This window comes from Myodes glareolus, chromosome 9, assembly GCF_982192425.1.
Source record: "Myodes glareolus chromosome 9, mMyoGla1.1, whole genome shotgun sequence".
NCBI lineage: Eukaryota > Metazoa > Chordata > Mammalia > Rodentia > Cricetidae > Myodes > Myodes glareolus.
In genome coordinates, this window is record NC_142034.1 from 48,681,814 (window position 1) to 48,703,894 (window position 22,081).

Sequence of the window (22,081 nt, forward strand, 5' to 3'; positions counted from 1 at the left end):
TTTGTTTAAAGTAAACTTTCAATGTGTAGTTCAGAAACCGGAACTTGAGAGCCTCTTGCCTCACCCTCCTAAGCACTGAGACTTATGGATGTGTGCCTTTCCTTAAAGTGATAGGGGTTGAACCCAGAGCGTTTGTGCATATTAAACACATATTCTACCACCAATCTAACATTTTCATTATTTGTGTGGTTGTTTTGAGGACAGTTTTAAATATTAGTGATTATAAGTATTTCCTGTCTTCAATGGCTGTTTTTAGTACTAGATTTACTGAAACTAGTAAGCAAAAATCACTTCACTGAAAGTTCTGATTGTTTCAAACATACTGATTTTTATGATTTAAATTTAAATCTTTGTTTTGTTGGAGTAGAGTCTCTTGGGAGGCCAGCTTCCTATAATTCAGTATGTTTATCTTGAACCAGGCATTGCTTCTCAAAGAGTACTGGGATCATACTAAAACCATGCCAGGTTTTAGTAATTGTTGATAAAAGAATTAAGTAAGTATATTAGTTACCTTGTTGCTGTGACAAAATTCCTGTCAAAAACAGTTTAAGGAAGGGTTTAACTCACAATCTGAGGCATAATACATCCGGGAAGGTGAGATAGTGAGTCACATTGTATCTGCAGTCACAGAGCAGAGAGGTGTGAATGGCAGCTGCTGCTTAGTCAAAGACACTAGCACATGAGGTGTGGCCACCTACATTTATAGTAGTTCTTTGCTGTTTGTTTAAACCTTTCCAGAAACAAAAATACACCCAAAAGTTATGTTTCTGTGGTGATTCTAAATTCTGTTCAGTTGATGCTGAAAATTGACCATCATATTAAGATGATAATTGAGATATAAGAATGGATCATGTTTTTTGCTTGACTATTTAAAAGAATTTCAAAATGGCATATACTTAGTGAATGTTACTGCAGTTAGGAGGTAGAAACTGATTTCAGTTTCAGAATCTTTAAAGACCCTGGTATAGGCAGAAGTTTCTGTCTCTTCCACCAGTTCCCAAATAGCTGACATAGGCTTAATATTATAAATGCTTGGCTGATAGCTGAGGCTTATTACTAACTAGCTCTTAAAACTAAAATTAACCCATTTCTATTAATGTATGTATTGCCACATGGCTTATGGCTTTACTTGTCCTCCAGCATGTGTTGCTCTCTCTGTGTTTCCTGGTTACTTCTCTGGTTCTGCCCTTCTTCATCCCAGCATCCTTAGTTTGGTTGTCTCACCTATACTTCCTGCCTAACTACTGTCGGGGTCCGGTGCTAGCTCGGACCATAAATTATTTCTCTCTGAACCAGACCCCAACATAAACTCTCTCTCTTTGGACCGGCGTGGATGCGCGGGAATAAAGACACAACTCACATGGCTTTATCGGGAGGGAGATTCTCCATGGTCCCTCATGATATCCTGAGTTCACATGCTGAAGAATTTCTCCCGCTTTATTCTCCAAAAAGCCTTATATATCAAAACATAAACTGAGGGGTAAATACATTAGCATTCTGTCTCTTAGGTAACCAGGTAAATGGCTTTTAGTCACATCCACATCTACCTATCTGCTCTGTATGCTAGCTAGCACGTAGGCTTGAATCGGCATCTCTATCAGGTATCCTCCAAATTACAAAAAAAGGAGCAAAACAACATCTTGACCTTTTTTTAGGTTAGCGACAGCCTGTCTGGAAAGTTACTTGACTGCTCTGGATACTAGCCATGGCCTAAGAACTTTTCTGTCACACCATGTAGAAATATGGACCTACAAACTACGAGGCAATAAGCTTTTTATTAGGCCAATCACAGTGACATATATTCACATAGTGTAAAGGAATATTGCACAGCTCCCAGGTCTCTGGTAAATGTAACTGTTTGTTCCATAGTGAAGGTGAAGGTTCATTTGCCCTTTATAGTAACCTCTCTGTGACTTGTATTCATCTTAACACTCAATAGTAGTTGAATTGTGAACTGCTTTTTTGAATTAAATATTGTATGACATGAAGAATGACCTTATAACCCTTTTATCATAAATCTTAGGGCCTATTACGTTGGACTAGAATATAATAAATAGGCCAGAAATTGGCACACCTGTGCTTCTCTTCTCTAAGACTCAGCAGAATGCTGTAACATATTTAAGAAAATCTTATTAGACTGATGGCTCAGTGATTCAGTGCCTGTTGCACCACAGTGTTGAAAGTTCAGATCCCCTGAACTGATAGTGGAAGGAGAGAATCAACTCCCAGAAGTTGTCTTCTGATTTTCACCCAGCTGACCTGATCCCCGCCATGTCCTCACCCCACATAGACAGATGATGATAAAAAATAAAATGAGATAAGTTTCTTCATCTTCTCTGTTAATGCATGTATGGAAATTGTCTTTGAGTCAAATAGTTCAGTCTCAGCATAATAAACCCAGCTCTTGTTTAAACAGTATCATGTTTTGGGCTATACTAAGCTTCATAGTGAGATCCTACTTCAAAGGAAAAATGATACCAACTTATTTCATCGATTGCATTTTAATTTGACTTCATGTTGTCTCTCAAGGTTATGGAATTAGAATCAAAACTAAGTTGAAGCAAAAAAAGAATTTTCATCAAGTGGTTCCAGGACAGCTAGGACTATGTGGTTTAACCTTGTCTTTAAAAAAAAAAAAAGCATAGGTTTCAGGTAGATTATCTCTGGAAGAACATACAAAATACAGCAGTGTTTGCCTATGATGAAATATTGGAGATCAGTGGCAGATATGAATCTGTTGGGGAGGGCTGGGGATATAGCGTGTATGAATCCTTGGATTTGATTTCCAGTGCCTTGAATTGGCCAGGTGACCATTCAAAAGTTCAGGGTTCATCCCACTTCGGTAGTTCCTGGTCAGCCTGGTACACACAAAACCCTGTTTTTGTTTGTTTGTTTTTGCTTTTTTGTTTGGTTGGTTTTTTGGTTTTTTAAAAGATTTATTTATTATGTATAGTGTTCTGTCTGCTTGTATGCTTGCAGGCCAGAAGAGGGCGCCAGATCTCATTACAGATGATTGTGAGGCATCGTGTGGTTGCTGGGAATTTGAACTCAGGACTTCTGCAAAGAGCAGGCAGTGCTCTTAACCGCTGAGCCGTCTCTCCAGCCCCCACAAAAAACCCTGTTTTATAAAAATACAGAGGACAAGGCATAGTTGCACAGAGACAGGCATACCTCTGTAAATTCAAGGCAAGCCAAGACAAAGACCATTTTCTTTTTTTTTTTTTTTTTTTTTTTTTTTTTTAGACAGGGTTTCTCTGTGTAGCTTTGGTGCCTGTCCTGGAACTAGCTCTTGTAGTCAAGGCTGGCCTTGAACTCACAGAGATCTGATTGCTTCTCCCTCCTGAGTGCGCTTAAAGACCCAATTTCAAAAGAAAAGAATAAACAAAACAAAATGGGGTATAGAATGTAATGATACTATTACTGTATATGTATATTTAGATTTTGCTTAAGCCCATGGTAGTGACTTGGGGAGGAGTGTACTTTTGTAGATCAGGCTGACTTCAGACTCACAGAGATCTACCTGCTTCTGCCTCCTGAGTGCTAGGATTAAAGGTGTGCACCACCCAGGTGGTATTAACTTTTTTTAATTATATGTGTTAGTTTAAAGTCTTGAAGAAGAATTCTAAATTAACCTTTTCTCTGATTTTGTGGCTAAAGGCTCAGAATAATTGAGAAATGCTGAAGCACGAGAGCAGGGATGCTTGCCTATATTTTGTCAGGACAGAATGAAAGAAACATAAAAAGACATCATTTTAAGCCATTTCAGCTTTTCTGCCCTTGAATTATATTTTTATATTAGTCTCACTCTAAGACTGTAGCTTGTGAAGTTTTAATCCATTGTAATGGTGTATTGTGCCTGAGATGTATGTTTGTAATGTATGCATGAGTGTCCGCTGGAAACAGAAAGACTTGGCATGTCCTCCTCTTACTCTTTGTTTGTTTGAACAGCAGGGTCTTGTTCTGAACCTGGAGCTGTAATATTTTGGTTAATCAGGAAGCCAGCAAGCTCTAGAGAGCCTCCTGTCTCCACCCACCTTAGTGCTAGGTCCACAGACTTGCCCAGAACATTCAGCCTCTTACATGAGTTCTGGGGACATAAACTCTAATCTCATGCTTGCACAGCAAAGCATTTGTAACCACTGAGCCATCTCTCCATATCCTTACTACAGTTTTATCAAAACATTCTAAACCAGGCATGGTGGCACATGCCTTTAATTCCAGTACTTAATAGACAGAGACAGGTGTATCTCTGAGTATGAGGATAGCCTGGTCTAAAAAGCAAGGTCAGGACAGCCAGAGATACACAGAGAAACTCAGTTCTAATCTCCAGTGCTTGAGCTTTGTATATCAAATACTAGGAGAAGGTGAATGCGAACACTAGCAAAATTGAGGGTCACTCTTGCCAACTGATAGCTAGGTATAGAAATATATCTTTAGCTGTGGAATGTCCACAATTTATAAGCTAAGCAGTAAGTTAGAAACTTATTAAATGTCAAAGTCTGGGAATGTAGCTCAGCGGTACTTACCTAGTATGCAGTGTCCTGAATTCGGTCCCTAGCATCTGGGGTGGGGGTGGGGAACAAAAACAGAAATGTCCAAAAATAATACAGATTGTGACAGTAGCTGTCCATTCCCCCCCCCCAGAAAGATGTGTATGATTTAGAAGGAAGTACTCTTTTAATAGATTTTTAATAGCCAGGTGGTTGTGGCACAAGCCTTTAATCCCAGCACTTGAGAGAGGCAGAGGCAGGTGGATCTTTGTGAGTTTGAAGCTAGCCTGGTCTACATAATGAGGACAGCCAAGGCTATCAGGGAAACCCTGTCTCAAGAAACAAACAAAAACAACAACCAAAAAAACCCCAAGATTTTTGGGGGCTGGAAAGATGGCTCAGAGGTTAAGAGCACTGGCTGCTCTTCCAGAGGTCCTGAGTTCAATTCCCAGCAACCACATGGTGGCTCACAACCATCTATGATGAAATCTGGTGCCCTCTTCTGGTGTGCAGGCAGAATGCTGTATACATTATAAATAAATAATTTTTTAAAAAAACCCCAAGATTTTTATAAGTGTATTTCTTCAAATAGAAGTGAAGTGTTTTTAGGACTCATTTGAATTTATTTTCTTTCAGAAATCGAGCTATAGCAGATTATCTTCGTTCAAATGGCTATGAAGAGGCATATTCTGTTTTTAAAAAGGAAGCTGAATTAGATATGGTATGCTTGACCTTTTGAACAGTCTTCTAATTACTCATAGTTAATGGGTGCATTTTACTTAAGTTTGCAATAGTTAGGTCAATTCAGCTATTCAACTCTTGCCATTTTTTTCTTAAGATCTACTTAGCATTGAACTTAATTTTCTTACTTTTTTTGTATGATAAAATATTTAATGTTTAGACTTAGATGTCATGGTTAAGCCTTTTTTTAAAAAAGGATCTTGCTTTTTCTCCTCTAGAATGAAGAATTAGATAAAAAGTATGCTGGTCTTTTGGAAAAAAAATGGACATCTGTTATTAGATTACAAAAAAAGGTAACTAAGTCTTCTTTAGTCTGTTGTGGCCAGTGTGCTGTTGTAAATTTTCTGAAAACATTACCCTGAGTTATTAATCTGTCGATATTCATATCTGAGCTTTAAAAAATACATTCCCTTTGCTTCATGAAAACTTTGATTTTAAGGTCATACAACCTATAGTAATGCCTTGGTTGAATCTGCGTTGTCCTGACTAAGAAATTGATGCTTAAGAAATCATTTGTGCCCTTAGATGGACACTGAAAAAAGAGTACTAAATGTGGTCATGTGGTCTCACATGAGCCATTTTTACCTCTGAGGTGTTTTTTTGTTTTGTTTTTTTGTCTGAAAGATAAGTAACATACTATTCCATTTCTAAAATATATATTCTTCACATTAAAAGTTAGAATAATACAAGCCCAGCCTATTAAGGTAATAGTCAAGTATCGGTGCCTAGTTCAGTAAATGTTATCTTTTGTTGTGAGTATTACTGCCTTTAAACATAAATAATAAACTGGTGTAGGGAAAAAAAAAACACTAAAAATGGTAGGTGTAAAGAGAGCAAGGCAAATATGTTGATCTCTGTTAATAAATATAAATAAAAACTGTCTTTGAATGAAATAGTTCAGGCTGGGCATAGTAACTCCAGTGCTTAGGAGCTGAAAAAGGAAGATTATAAGTTCTGGGCTACCTTAAGCTTCCTAGTGAGAAACTACCTAAAAGCAAATAAAAGCCCAAATATGTTATAGATTGCATTTTTATTTAACTTCATGTTCCTTCACCAAGGTTATGGAATTAGAATCAAAACTAAATGAAGCAAAAGAAGAATTTACGTCGGGTGGTCCTCTTGGTCAGAAACGAGACCCAAAAGAATGGATTCCCCGTCCACCAGAGAAATATGCGTTGAGTGGTCATAGGAGTCCAGTCACTCGAGTTATTTTCCATCCTGTGTTCAGTGTTATGGTCTCTGCTTCAGAAGATGCTACAATTAAGGCGAGTTCTTTTTGCTTGTTCCTTTATGGCGCTCTCTCTCTCTCTCTCTCTCTCTCTCTCTCTCTCTCTCCTTTATGGCTCTTTCTCTCTCTCTCTCTCTCTCTCTCTCGCGCGCGCTCTCTCTCTCTCACTCACTCACTCACTCAACAGTTTTGGCTATCACACTGGCCTTGAACTCACAGATAGCCTCCTGCAGCCTTGTGTCACCATCCCCAGGTAAGGCAAATTCTGTGGGCATTTGTTTATTTTTGGTTTTGTTGTTTTTTTGAGACAGGGTTTCTCTGTGTAGTTTTGGTGCCTGTCCTGGAACTAGCTCTTATAGACCAGGCTGGCCTTGAACTCACAGAGATCCACCCCCCTCTGCCTCCCAGTGCTAGGATTAAAGGCAAGCCTTTTCTTAAAGGCCGACTTGAGGTAAATAGGTGAAAAAAAAGATTTCACACAGGGAGCTCTGACTTTATCTCTGTGGTGCTTGGGAAATGACTCAGTGGTTAAAAGCATTGGCTGCTCTTCCAGAGGTCCTGAATTCAATTCCCAGCAACCACATGATTGCTCATAACCATCTGTAATGAGATTTGTTGTCTTCTGGACTGTAGGCATACATGGATACAGAATATTGTGTACATAGTAGAAAAATAAATCTTCAAAAAAAGAAACATATGATAATAAAATCAATAAGTCCTCCTTTTATTTGCTTTTCGTAAGTTTTATTACCTGGGGTAACTACAGTCTAAAATACCAGTATAGTAGGATATTTTCTGAGAGAGCACATTTACATATTCCACTGTATTATTATGATTATTTTTCAACTGGTTATTGATGTTAAAATGTTACTTATAGCCAGGCAGTGGTGGTACATGCCTTTAATCCCAGCACTTGGGAGGCAGATTCAGGTGGATCTCTGAGTTCAATGCCAGCCTGATCTATAGGAGTCCAGGACAGGCTTCAAAGCTACACAGAGAAACTCTGTCTCGAAAAACAAACCAAAAAAACCCAAAAAACTTTGTAATATAAATTCATAAGTACATCTGTATAGTAAAAATATAGTATATATATTTTGATGCTACCTGTAGTTTTTAGGCTCACCTGTAGTCTTCGAAATGTGTCACCCATGAATAAGGGGAGACTGCTGTAATAGTCATAGTCTCTGTGCTTTATAAAAAAAAATAAAAGGTCAGAAGGTAAAACTACATCATTGGTAGTTTTTTTAAATATTTATATTTATAGCGAGTTTCAGGACTGACTCCAAAGCTACTGAGAAACCCCGTCTCGAAAAGCTAAAAGAAAAGAATAAAATGAGTTATGGAACAGACAGATGTTTAAAAATCTTTAAAATTTAAAAACTGAGGCTGGGCGGTGGTAGTTCACACACCTTTAATTCCAGTACCTGGGAGGCAGAGGCAGGTGGAAATTTGTGAGTTTGAGGCCAGCCTGGTCTACAGAGCTACTTCCAAGATGGCCAGGCAAAAATGATTTCAATCAAACTACAATTTGACTACCAGAACAAAGATTTGGTATGTTATTGAGTGATACCTCTTTGTAATATTGATTCTTGGTAACTCAGTTTCTGTTTTAGAAAAAAAGTCCTTTCAGAATGAGACTTTTCCACATGAAATGTTTTTGTTAATCATTAACAATTGAGCAGTAGTTTATTTTATAAATTTTTCCTTAGTTCCTTAAATATCTACACTCTACAGCTCTAGTTGAATTGAGAACTTAAATCAGTTCACTGTTCTACATACAAATTAATGCCTGTCGTTGCCCCAACACATCTTTTCTGTAATTGAATTCCCTTATTTATGTCTGCTGCTTACTCTCAGACTAGTGTGCTTTGACTCTCTGTGCCTTCTCATTAGCATAATTAGGTGGTGGATTCCTAACAAATGTGACACTGAAGGTCTACTTGGATAATTGGAGCTCAGTTTTCTCTATCGAGAAAGGCCAGTTTGTACTTGAAGATTTGATATTTCTAACATATTATTTGTTATTTGTTAATTAGCCAGTAAGGTGCTAGACTAAGCTGCTGGGTGTAAATATAAAATGAGGAAGTGATGGATTGGTGTTGACTATTTTTCTCTTCACTTGACAGGTGTGGGACTATGAGACTGGAGATTTTGAACGAACTCTCAAGGGGCACACAGACTCTGTACAGGACATTTCCTTTGACCACAGTGGCAAGCTTCTGGCTTCCTGTTCTGCAGACATGACAATTAAACTATGGGATTTTCAGGGCTTTGAATGCATTAAAACCATGCATGGTAAGGAGTAGAGGACGGTGCTTTAATTTCTGGCAGGGCACTTGAAAGAAGAAATAATTTACTAACCGTGTGTAGGTGCCCTGCACTTAACTCCTAGTTGTTTGCACTGATGGGCAAGTTTGATGAATAAACTTTGATACTAGAGATTTTCTTGTTAGGAGGGCTTAAGTTTTATCTGAAATCCTAATTTGTATTTACAGGTATATTTGTATAAAAACTACAAGTCAGATTAGTCCAACAGAAAAGGACAGTTAGGACAGTTAATTTACTGAGGTTGTTGGTTCTTTGTTTTTCGAGAGAACAGCCAATGTGGAAGCCAAAGCTGTGGTACCTTTAAGTGTTCATACATTATTTCATCTCAAAAATATAGGGGGTAATATCTTTATCATAGAATAATAAAGATGAAGTGAGTCATACTTAAATTGTCTGAATATATAGGAGATACTAACCTTTATCATTATGGAGTTTTTGGGACAGAGTCTCACATTGTAGCCTTGGCTGGCCTAAACTCAGATATCTGTCTGTTTCTACCTACCTCAAGTACTGAGATCAAAGGTGTACACCACCACACCTGGCTCTGTGTTATACTCCCCACCCCCAGGCAGGGTTTCTCTGTGTAGCCCGGTCTATTCCAGGCTGCCTTGAATTCAGAGATCCACATGCGTCTGCCTCCTTTGTGCTGGGATTAAAGACTAGTGTCACGACCGCCTGCCTTGACTCTGTTTTCTTTAAAGATATGGAACGTGGTTGTTTAGATGTATGTAAGAACATACTATTAGAGACTTAAGAACAAGCCAGGTGTATTGGTGCCTATACATAATTCCAGTAGACAGGAGGTCAAGGTGGGAGGATCACTAGCTTAAGGCTGGCCTTCATTACAAAACCCCAACTCAGCTGCACAGTACACTAGTCTCAAGAAAGCCAAACAAAAGAAAAAGATAAACTGGTGTTACTTAGTACACAGGCTTATTAAATGGAGTGTAGGATTGAAGTTTGTGGGGTTTTTTCCACCCATTTAAATGTATTTCATAAATTCTACTAAAGGAGTCTTGGTAGATTCTTTTGTAAATACGTTATCTAAAATTTTGTAAGTTGCTAGTATCTTACTGCTGTAAAAAGAGTTTGCTTGCAGAAAGCCCTTAATTCGATCCTGATTGCTAGTAAAGCTGTATAGTTTCATTACTCAAGAAGTAGAAGCAGAAGAATCAAAAGTTCAAGGTTTCCTTGGCTACATAGCAAATTTGAGATCAACATGGCATACATGAGATCCTGTTTCTAAAAAAAAGTTTTTGCTAGGCATGGTGGCACCTTTGATCCCAAATTTAAGAACTGAGGAGAATTGGGCTTTGTACTGAATTCCTATCTTAAAAAAAAAGAAAAGAAAAGAAAAAAGCAGGAAAGTTTCTTAAAAAATATATGCCTTGAACTTTTTCCAGAAAGCGTAGCTAATTTGGAATGTGAACAGTGTTTTATGAACTATTTCCCCTATTGAACATCAATATCAAATAAAGATAAATTTCAACCACTATTTAAATAGAAGACCAAAATCCTGCTTTTTTTCCCCTTATAATCCTGTCTAATTTACATAATCTAATTTACATAAGATTTACATAGATTTTATAAAAATCTAATTTACATAAATCTCAGTGTAAAAGTACTTTCTGTAGTTTTTTAAAATAACTTAGTAAAATCCCACGGTTAACTGTTAAATACTTTGCTGTATTATGTGTTTTAGGCCATGACCACAATGTCTCTTCAGTAGCCATCATGCCTAATGGAGATCATATAGTGTCTGCCTCGAGGGATAAAAGTATAAAAATGTGGGAAGTGCAAACTGGGTAAGTAGATTTAGTTGGAAAGTATTAGCCAAAAAGATTCTAAAAATAAAACAGTTGTTTCGTAAGTGCTTAATAATTTCATCTTTACCCTGGAATGATCACTATGACATACATATATAGTTGTGGAATGGAAATGTAACATAGTTGTAGAGCACTTAACATGCACAAGGCCCTAGCTTTCATCCCCAGCACCATATTAGCAATTTATACATATTTATTCATCTGCATCTCAAAAAATAACTTCCTGTCTAAAAGAAACACGTATGCACTGTAAGAATGGTTCTTAAAAGCCAGTCTATGCAGTGTCAGTTTCCTATTTTTTTCTTTTTTTTCTTTTTTTCTTTTGGTTGTTGTTTTTAATGTTTTTTTTCCCAAGGTGATCTCTCTGGGTTTAAATTAGAATTTAAATAAGATTTATGCTGATATGCTTTGTATATACCTTAGACTTGAAGTTTTTAAATTTTATTGTATGCGTTTAGTTTTGAAAATTTTTGTTCCTTCTATATAGTTTACCTAAATTTTGTGTTTTGTCAATTTGTGATATTTCATGTCAGCCTATTTTAGCTAGTGTTGTTTGACTTCTGGCTGGTGCCCATTATTTATTAACTAAGATTTTACATTTATTTTGTTGACAAGCTATAATTTTTCTAACTAATGGTATTCTCTTTATCCTGATTCATAACTAATTTTGTATCACTTCTGAAAAGTTTCCTAATTATTTTTTATTCACAATGTATATTATTACTTACATTAATAGCTACTGTGTGAAGACATTTACAGGACACAGAGAATGGGTACGTATGGTGCGGCCAAATCAAGATGGCACTCTGATAGCCAGCTGTTCCAATGACCAGACTGTGCGTGTATGGGTTGTAGCAACAAAGGAATGCAAGGCAGAGCTCCGAGAACATGAACATGTGGTAGAATGCATTTCCTGGGCTCCAGAAAGTTCATATTCTTCCATCTCTGAAGCAACAGGATCTGAGGTACTGTGTGATTTACATGTCTTTGTATGATTTTCTTACTGTGCCATAGGACAGAGCCTTAGATAACTTTTCTTATTCTCAGTCTGAGGTTTGTTAATGTACCTAAGACTGTAGCCTAGAATTCTGAATTTTGAGTATTTGCTCTTTCCAATTGTCTCTATATTTTTAAAGCAATTATTATTGAGCCAGTAAGTTTGCTCAGTAGGTAAAGGCTCTGGCCACCAAGCTTGGTGACCTGAGTTTTATCCCTGGAACTCACATTGTAGGAGGTGGGATGGTTCCCTCAAGTTGTCCTCTGACCTCTCTCTGCATGCCATGGCATGAATCGTGTATATACACAAATAAACATAAAAATCTCACCGTTGATTTAATTATAGATGTTGGAGATCATCCACTAAAGATTGATTATTTAAAGCCTGATGTGGTGGCCCTATTACCTCAGCACTTTGGACCAAAATAGAAGAAAGGGAAAAAAAATACACACTCACACTCCAAGAAAAAAACGGAAGAAAAACTGAAAAGCAACCAAACCAAATATATATATATATTTATTTATATATATATAATATATAATATTATATATATTAATTATATATATATAATATATATGCTTGTTTTTCAAGACGGGTTTCTCTGTGTAACAGCCTGGCTGTCCTGGAACACGATAAGTAGACCCCAGGATGGCCTTGAACTCACTGAGATCTGCCTGTCTCTGCCTTCTGAGTACTGGGATTAAAGGCGTGTGCCATCAGCCTGCTGAACCCTGTGTCTTAATAAAGCTGTCTTAAATGTTTATGTATTTATTTTTCTATTTTTTTGATTTTTCAAGGCAAGGTTTCTCTGTAGCTTTGGAGCCTGTCCTGGAACTAGCTCTGTAAACAGACCAGGCTGACCTCAAACTCAGAGATCTGCCTGCTTCTGCCTCTCAAGTGCTGGGATTAAAGGCATGCGCCACCACTGCCCGCCAGATTTTTTTTTTTTAATGTTTTTTTCCCAGACAGGGTCTTACTATTTAGTCTTGGCTATCCTAAAACTCAGTTTGTAGACCAGGCTGGCCTTGGATTCCAAACATTTGACTGGCTCTACCTCTTGATCAAAGGAGTGCACCACCACATCTGGCTCTAAATTAACTTTCTATTTGTAATTTCTTCATTTGGACTATTACAAATTCTAAATAAAATTCTTTATACAGCCCCTCTGGTGGTTACATACAATATATAATAAATTTGATGTTAGTTCAGTGTGTGTGTGTGTTTGTGTGTGTTTGTGTGTGTCGTGTGTGTCTGATTAGTTCAAATATACTTTTTTGAGCATAAACTTGATACCAAGCCTGAAACTTAGGGCTTTCTTCATGCTAGGTGAGTACTCTGTAACTTAGCTAAATATACCTAATCATGATTGCAGAAGTCTTAAACAGTACATTTCTCATGGTTAGTTTTTCTTTGTAGGCTAGGTATAGTGTCAGAACAGCTGTGTATTTAAATAGATGCAAACAGCCTTTTTGTAATATTTGGAATAAATATCACTATATAATAGAAGTTGTTCAAGTCCTTATTTTTTGCATGGGAAAATAATTTTTATATTTTCTGTAGACTAAAAAAAGTGGCAAGCCTGGACCCTTCTTGCTATCTGGTTCCAGAGACAAAACTATTAAGATGTGGGACGTCAGTACTGGCATGTGCCTTATGACTCTTGTAAGTTTGCATAATCTTAATACTTCTTTGACATCTTCATTGTGCTGCTTTTAACTTTGTGGATTAGATACTCTGTGCTTTCTTACTAAATCTCCATTCTGGGACTTTAAAACAACTCCTGTATAGATTTATAAACCTCCTTAAAGTTTTGTAATTGTACTGGTAAAGTGATGGTCTACAAAATACAGTATTAAATAAATCTATAAAACCAGTCAGTACTGGAAAGGGGGGAGGATCTTAGCACACTCTGTAGGAGAAAGATGTTCTTACAGACTTATTTACTTCTTCAAGATATTTGCATCTTTACTCCATTTGTTCTAATTCTTTAGTTGTCATTTCTTTGTTGACATTTGTTAATTGGTTTATTTTCCTGTTGTGAAATTAATCTAACTTTATGAGTTAAAGGTACTCAAATCGTTGTAACAACATTGGAGATTCCGTATATGAAGGGGAGGGTATTGGACATTCTGGTTTGGCTAAGGAACTCCAAGTGGATCTGTGGATATTGCTAACCTAGTAGCAAGTCTTATATTATTCATGGTTTTAGAAAGAATTAACCAGGGGCCTGGAGAGATGGATCAGAGGTTAAGACTACTGACTGCTCGTCCAGAGGTCCTGAGTTCAATTCCCAGCAACCACATGGTGGCTCACAACCGTCTGTAATGAGATCTGGCGCCCTCTTCTGGCCTGCAGGCATACATGGAGCCCAGATGTTGTATACATAATAAACAAATCTTAAAAAAAAAAGTACTAACCAGATCTTTCTGTAGACTATGACGCACATAATATAAAGAATTAAAGAATTGATGGGAAGGCAATATTGGAAGGAGAGGGGCACAATGGAGAAAGGTTAGAAGAAAAATGGGAAAGGAGTAGGGCAGGGCCAACCAAAACTAAGTAAGTGTAAATTCTGGAAAAGAAAATTCATTAATACAAGCAAATGGTGACCACCTTTGAACCCAGCACTTAGGAGGCAGAGTCAGAAAGATCTCTGAGTTTGAGACCAGCCTGGTTTATAGGTTGAGTTTCAGAACAACCAGGGTTACATAGAGAAGTTCTGTTTTGAAAGACAAAGATAAAAGAAATTTCCAGCACTCAAGAGGCCGAGGCAAGAGAATCTGTGTAAATTTGAGGTGAGCCTGTTCTCTGTAGAATTGCAGCTTACCTGGGACTACTACATAGTCCAGACCCATCTCAAAAAAAAAAAAAAAAAGTAACTGTATTGTGTTCTAGGTTCATTTGTACCATGTTAGAAAAATGATCTAGTCAGTGTGATTAAAGTGTTGGGATTAGCGTGTGCCAGTTCCTGAGTAGGCTAAAAACCTTGGAACTGCCTGAAGCAGGAGTTATACCCAATTGTGAGCTCCCTGTCATGGTTGTTGTGAACCAAATTCTGGTCCTCTAAAGTAGCAGTGCATGTGTTTAATTCCTTAGTCATCTCTTCAGCTCCTCCACGTACTCTTTTTTGGGGGGCTGGAGTGGGGATTCAAGACAGGTTACTCAGTGAAGCTCTGGCTTTGTCAGAACTTACCTCTTTGCCTCTGAGTGCAGGATTAAAGAAAGGTGTGAGCCACTACTGCCTGACTTCTTGACATGCTCTTAATTGTTCAGTTATCTCTTTGGCTCCACGGTTTTTAATTAATTAATTATGTTTGTTGTGTGATGTTCTACTTTTTTGGCTTTTTGGGGTCTACCACCCAGCTCCCAAATAAACACACATGGAGGCTTATTCTTAGTTATAAATGGCTGGCCTCAGCTTGGCTTGTTTCTATCCAGCTTTTCTTACGCTATCCCGACTACCTCTGGACTTTTTATCTTTTTCTGTTTCTGTATACCTTCTTTCTCTGTGGCTTGCTGTGTAGCTGGGTGGCTGGCCTCTTATGTTCTCCTCATTCTTCTTCTATTTATACTTTATACCTGCTAGCCCTGCCTATCCTTACTCCTGCCTCACTGTTGGCTGTTCATCTCTTTACTAGCACCATCAGGTGTTTTAGACAGGCACAGTAACACAGCTTCACAATTAACCAAATGCACTGTATACAAAAGTCACACCTGAAAATATTATTCTCTAACATTTTATTTTATTGGAAATAGAATCTAGGTTTTGTTTTTCGAGACAGGGTTTCTCTATGTAACAGCTCTGGCTGTCCTGGAACTCACTTTGTAGACCAGACTGGCCTCATACTTGATAGTGTCTAGTTTTAATCTTAGCATTGGGGAGGCATAGACAGGCAGCTCTCTGAGTTCCAGTACAGCCAGGGCTACACATAGAAACTCTGTTTCAAAAAACCAAAAAAAAAAAAAAAAGAAAGTAAAAAGTATTATGTCCCAAATGATACTTAAATAAGTCAAATACCTTTTGTCTTTAAGGTGGGTCATGATAATTGGGTACGTGGAGTTCTGTTCCATTCTGGGGGGAAGTTTATTTTGAGTTGTGCTGATGACAAGACTCTCCGTGTATGGGATTACAAGAACAAGCGATGCATGAAGACCCTCAATGCGCATGAACACTTTGTTACCTCCTTGGGTATGTACACATTTTAAGGTTTCTGAGCCATTTGAATTTTGGAGTGGCAGATGTGACAGTTTATATAACCTTGTGAACTTTTCCAGGTAAGGAATGATCAAGTTCTTCAAGGGTAAAATAGAAAAGGAATATTTTAACCTTGTGGGTCCCAACCAGTGGCTTTAACCTTTCCTTTCTAAAATTAAGCTTATAATAAAATTACTGCTTTCTCTGTTGTACATTGGTTTTAGAAACTAGACTTGTGAAAATGATATTTGGTGATCATACTCTTGATTGGTAACTTTTTCTTTCCTGTTAGTTTGTGAATTCATCAGAAGTCTTGAGTGCTGTGGATGTTACTTAGTGGTATAAAACTTAGCATATCTTGACTGAAACACTATTTCAGTCACCAGTACTGCAGAAGAAGAAGAGCAAAAGAAATCTTAAATATTAGTCTGGGGTATATAGCAAGACCCTGTTTCAAGAAAAAACAAATAGTACTGGCAAGCTTGAGATAGCTAGAGCAGGTAGAGATGCTTTGGGGCAGGCACAAAAACTTGTTTGATCCCCATATCCCAGACAACGACAGGATAGAACTGAGAGCTGTCCTCTGTCCTCTGTACTTGAGCCCCTCCCCCCCACACACACACTCACTCACTCACTCACTCACTCACTCACTCACTCACTCACTCTGAATAAATACTTAAAATTAGGCATAGTGACACATTTGGGCAGCAGAGATAGGATGATCATGTTCCAAATAGGATATATGGCAAGACCCTGTTTTTGAAGAAAAAAACAAAAAAACTATGGTAAATACCGTCATGTACTAGAAACTTAGGGAATTGTATATAAGTGTCGTGTCCTTGGTATCATTTGGAATTCATGAGAGTGAATTCATTATGTTATAATATACTAGAGTATGATGTACCTTATGGTGGCACAATAGGCCCTTGGTAAATTAGGCAGGAGAATCAGTTGTCAACATAAAACATTAGTACTAAGTCTGGAGCACAGTATTTAGTAAGTGGGTATGCTAAGTGTGTCCCTGTTCATTTCTAAGCGCCGTTTGAGATGGTACTTGTGATATTGAGTTGAGTTTCAACTTTCCTGGTGTTGTGGGTGTTTTTCTTTTTTTTTTGGTTTACTTTTTAGAATATTTTTATTTATTTATTATGTATACAGTATTCTGCCTGTGTGCCAGAAAAGAGAACCTGATCGAATTATTGATGGTTGTGAACTACCTTATGGTTGCTGGAAATTGAGCAGCCAGTATTCTTAACCTCTTGAGCCATCTCTCCAGCCCCGTGTTTCAACTTTCCTTAAACTGATAAGCTCAGTAATTTCTAGGAGTATGGTGTGTGTATAAAGGAAATCATGTGGAGGCATATGCTCATAGAATCTCAGTGCATGGGAAGCTGAACTGAAAGAAATCAAGTTCAAGGCCTGCCTGGGATATATAAAATACCCTATCTCAAAAATGTGCAAAAAACTCTGTCTGGCTTAGTATGGTTTGAAAACAAGCCTTTTCTTTTCTCTTTCAGATTTCCACAAGACGGCACCCTATGTGGTTACTGGCAGTGTAGATCAAACAGTAAAGGTGTGGGAGTGCCGTTGATTGAGTCTCATTTGGTTCTTCCTCCCTTTTTTTCCTCTGGATGCACTCTGATGATACCATGGTTACCCCATTTGAGCTCTGTTTAAATAAATATTGTCCTTTCATGTAAATTATTCTGGATGTAGATTGAGCTTATTAAATGTTACACACAAAGTATTCATGCATGGTGAATCCAAATTGTATACTGTAAATTACATATGTTGTCTAGAAGTACCATAGGGTTTAAAAACCTGGGCTGGCATTGGTCACACCAGGCCTACAAGGGCAGAAGTTGAATAAATTGAACTAGGGCACTAAACTGAATAGTTGACAGTGTCATTTTATGTTGGATTATTAATTATTGTTTTTCTTCCTGCTATCTGTTGGTGCCTGACTTGATGGCCTCATTTTGGGAAAAGTTGTGGTTATTAGGGCTTTTTCTGAAATGTGTATCTATGTAACATCACTTAAGTGTGCTTAATAAATCTTTAAGGGTGTTAGATAAATAAGACTACAATTCAGAATCTTTTGCTCCATCTGTGTAATTAATGGGGATTACACATTGAAGTTTTTGTCATGACCCCTTTGCCAAATCAATAGGATATGTTTGTTTTGGCAGCCTATCAAGCAAAGGCTAGTGGTATATTTATGTAAGAAAATGATCGTAACTCAAGAAAAATCTCAGCAGCTAATAATAGTGAATCCTTTTTTCATTTGGGTCTTACTGCTTTGTAAACAGGTCAGGAGAACACTGTCCTACTCTAAGCTTCTCTCCACACTAGACATACTTCAAGTTGTATTCTCCATACTGTTGGACTGTGTAGTCATGTGACTCTCCAGTAGAATTTGATCTTCCCATTGAGTGTCATGGTACAGATAAATCACTGTGTTTATGATGTTTTTAGGGATGTGCAATGTGCATTTCAGAATGACAAATGCTGACAAAGTTGCGTGCCCATTTAAAGGAGCAAGAAAAACAGCAGTTTCAACATGAACCTGAACTGCTTCACTTAGTTATATAAAGTGACAGGGTTTAATGAAGCGTGCATAGAAATAAACTGGGTTTTTTCATCTTTGTTTATATGTAAATGTTGAAGTATATGGACCTATCTATAAGTGGATATGTCTATATATGTATATCACACATACAACCTCCATGTTGTTGGGTCTTGAATTTTTGCAGAAGTGCTAAATTATATGAGTAGAGTAAATCTTGCTGTGGAATACCAACCACAGCCATGCTTTTGATGCTTCTGGCTCTGAGGGGCTTTTCCAAGCTAAAAGAAAGCCACCTCCTTTATTCTCCACTCTAATGTGGCCATTCACCATTTTATACATCCCCGATGTGTTGTATATTTTGATCCAAAATTACTACAGTAGGGTTAAGAGAATTTTGCCCATGACTTTTGGAACACTATTCCATTATCTGTTGTTAATAAAGAATTCCATTGCCTAGTTAACCAACGTTTTCTTCTTAAGAAAATCAGTTTCAAAAGTTAACAGAAACAATGAAATAACAGTGACAGTTTAACAATGATGATTTTTATTCATTTTTTTGTAATATATGATTTTTTAAAATGTCCCTTTAAGTATTTAAAGGAAATTTGATTCCTGAAAGGACAAAAGATGAGAGTTAATGTCCTGTAGATATACGCAGAGGTTAGATCACTAGGAGCAGCTTAATGTTTAGCATGTGTCCTTTTGTTCATCCACTTGTTTGCTCTTAATACTCCTCAGACATGTCTCTAGAAAGGAAAAGTTTTTTGAAAATTAAATGGCTATTTTTGAAGACAAAAACTCAATCTTGATTCCGTAAATACTGTAGGTTCGTTTTAAGGGCAACATTGCCTCACACCCCTGCTTACATTGAAGTCTTTTTTTCCCTTAGCTGTTCTGACTGGATTTTTCTCCAAAAGCTATGGAAAATATCTTTGTTCTCATTTGCTGCTATTTCTTGTCCTATTTCAAGAATATAAATACATAGAAATGGTGCATCTTAACATTTGTTTGTTTAAATGTCTTGTCTTTTAATTCAGTTTTAGCATGTAGCGACATAAATTGTTTAAGGGTAAGCCACAACATCTAGACATCATTTATAGAAACAGTAAAGAATGGTACCAATGTAGAGGAGCAGAGCTGCTGTTCTGGGTCTCTTCCCCTGCAGCAGTGACTCACTGACAAGGGAGGAGGGAGTGCTCTGTAACAAAGCTGTCCTTACTTGGGAGATCACCACAGCCTGCTGCTTAGCTGAGTTATCAGACATCCTCCACTTAAGCAGCAGCGAACAATGAATCTCAGGGATGGTCCACAGCTGGATCCAAACATAAGGAGCCCTGTTTGAGTAATAAAGGGGGTGGGGGGAGGGGGCAACATCCACATCTGGCGTCATATTTGCAAAGGTTTCTTGCACTGTTGTTTGACACTGCCCTGTTGATGCCCTTACTTTTTTTTATGTTACTGTTTTCTCTGCTGTCTAACCCTGTGCCTTGCCTGGGATAAGGACAATGATAAAATTACTGGTTTGGGTTATAAGTAGAGGACTTTATGAATTAGTTAGCGGTTCACTGCTGCTTTGTTACTTTCTCAAGTCAGATTGGCCACTTACTAAGAAACAAAAAACCGGTAGAATTGTGTCCTAGGGTGATTGTTGACTTTGTGTGAAAACAGACATTCCAGTGCCACCTATAGCACAGCGTGCCCAAGAAGTCCCGACCGCATGGAGAGTGTAAGCTGCAGAAGTTTGTGTAGACATGGCTTGGAGAATAGTTGCTTTTGACTTGGCATCTTGCACTTTAGGAAACCAAGACCGTCCTGTCTGCATGTGGTGTGACCAATGGTGTGCCTAGAGCATTACCCACAATTGCTAGTGTTAGCAATCCGTCCTGGGCCATGGCGCACCGTAGTCCTTTGGAAGCTTTGGCTATAGGCTCACCAAGCCCAGTATCCTGTTTGCCTCTTTCTGTTTCCATGTGAATTTCCAGATAATACCACTCACTAAAAGGTTTATTTTATTTTATTTTTTAATTTAAAAAAAACTATTTAAAAATAAGGACATTTTGTTTGTTGGCAGTGGTGGCTTGATAATCCTTAAGCAACTGAAGTTGAAATAGAAGGAAAAGGCACTTAAAATGGTTACTCCTGCTGTCCAGCTGTATATAAATAAACTCAGTGTGTTGGTTAATCTAGATGGTGCAAAGAATGTCCTGGTAGACAAGCAACATGGGCAAAATTGGAAGAAAGGTTTTGGGTTTTTCCAGTGGGCTGGGTGGGGTGGGCTGGGGAAGCTGGACTCACAAGTCACGACTGGAACTGGCCTTTTTATCCTTCCACTGTATCATGTAAGTAGCTGCTTTCTCGCCTGCCTATCCTTCAGGCTCCCCAAAGCTCACTCTGAAGATGTTAGAAATAAATATAAACTCTACGAGGTAGAAATTGATCCTGACACTGACATGAAGGCAAGCGCTGATTTCATATGAACGTTGCGGAGGTGGTAATTGGAGGAAACAGTTCCCCAGATTGTAAGAGTTCACTGAAGATATCGACACAATTTTAAAAATCAGTAAAGGAATGTATATAATATTGCTCTTGTGTTTTACAGTAAGATTTGTTGCTCTCAGACTGTGTAAAACAAAATTTATTCATGTTTTCTGCATATTAAAAATCTTATTGTACCAATTGGTAAACTATTAAATGCCTATAAAACTAGATGTGCTGGGGTTTTTTCAATGGGTATTGGGGATGGAACTGTATTGTGCACAGATCTTAAGATCTTAGGAAGTGAGGCTTTGTTTTTTCTTTTTCTTGGCACAGAACAAGACTATAGTTGGCCATAGGTTTCAGAGCCTTTGGGAGCTTGGCTGGTACTATTTTGTTGTCTACTGCCTATCAGGAAGAAGCAGCACACAGTGGTCTTGTAGCAATAGGCTTGAACAAAGCTAGAACTGCATTGTATAGCTAAGCCCCACTCTTCCCTTCTAGCTGCCTGTTCCCTGTTAAGACTCAATCCCAGAGTTGAGGTCTCTGCCCATTTTGTTTCTGGGTGAGCCTTTTATCTAGCATCTCTTGCCTTGGACCTGAAAATATCCTTAATGTTTTAAGTTTTTGAAATGTACCAAAATACATTTTCATGTTCATAACTGCTCTAGATGCCCAGTCTCATCCTGATAGTGCATATCCTTGGTTGTCTTCAGCCTTTTAAGTACAACAGCACCACCTCCTGTTGGAAAGAGCCTTCCCAGCAAGAGAAGTTGAGCAAGAATGTCTGTACTTGCCAGCTTTTCTGCTTAACTGGTAAGAGCCTAACATTGGATTTGACCTCTTTCCTTCTGATTAGAGTTCTAAATTTAGTATCATATGCTATTGTGGTGACTTTGAAAGCACACATTGGCTCTTTCCAATTTTCCCTGCTCTCAAGGCAGAGAAAATAGCTTTGTGTCACGATGCCACATCCATCCTTGGTTAGTCTGGTGTAAACTGAAATGTGCAGGCACAAATTAACTGCTCACAGCAGTTCTGTTCTTGAGCCAGCATATCATTCCCAGGAAGTTCATTAGACATGCAAATTCTAGCAACCTCCCACCCCCAAGACCTACTAAGAGCCAGTACTGATCAGCCTTTTGAACATGTCCTCCAGATTAGCCTAATAAGACTTAAGTATGAAAATTGAGTCAACTTCTGAATCAAAGCTTAGAACAAATATCTCTGAA

General features: G+C 37.9%; 1 protein-coding gene across 2 annotated transcripts in view; it reads left to right on the forward strand.

The window, feature by feature from the left end:
- The window catches only part of Pafah1b1 (platelet activating factor acetylhydrolase 1b regulatory subunit 1), a 50,350-nt gene extending 29,270 nt beyond the window's left edge, over positions 1 to 21,080 (forward strand). For both annotated transcript variants that reach the window (XM_085695281.2, XM_085695282.2), the window contains exons 3-11: positions 5,127 to 5,211; positions 5,450 to 5,524; positions 6,290 to 6,496; positions 8,586 to 8,754; positions 10,490 to 10,592; positions 11,350 to 11,578; positions 13,171 to 13,272; positions 15,643 to 15,799; positions 17,323 to 21,080. In XM_085695281.2, coding sequence (XP_085551407.1) covers positions 5,127 to 5,211; positions 5,450 to 5,524; positions 6,290 to 6,496; positions 8,586 to 8,754; positions 10,490 to 10,592; positions 11,350 to 11,578; positions 13,171 to 13,272; positions 15,643 to 15,799; positions 17,323 to 17,396 — 1,201 coding nt within the window. In that variant the 3' untranslated portion in view covers positions 17,397 to 21,080. The remainder of the gene's footprint in view (positions 1 to 5,126; positions 5,212 to 5,449; positions 5,525 to 6,289; positions 6,497 to 8,585; positions 8,755 to 10,489; positions 10,593 to 11,349; positions 11,579 to 13,170; positions 13,273 to 15,642; positions 15,800 to 17,322) is intronic.
- Positions 21,081 to 22,081: the final 1,001 nt, after the last annotated feature.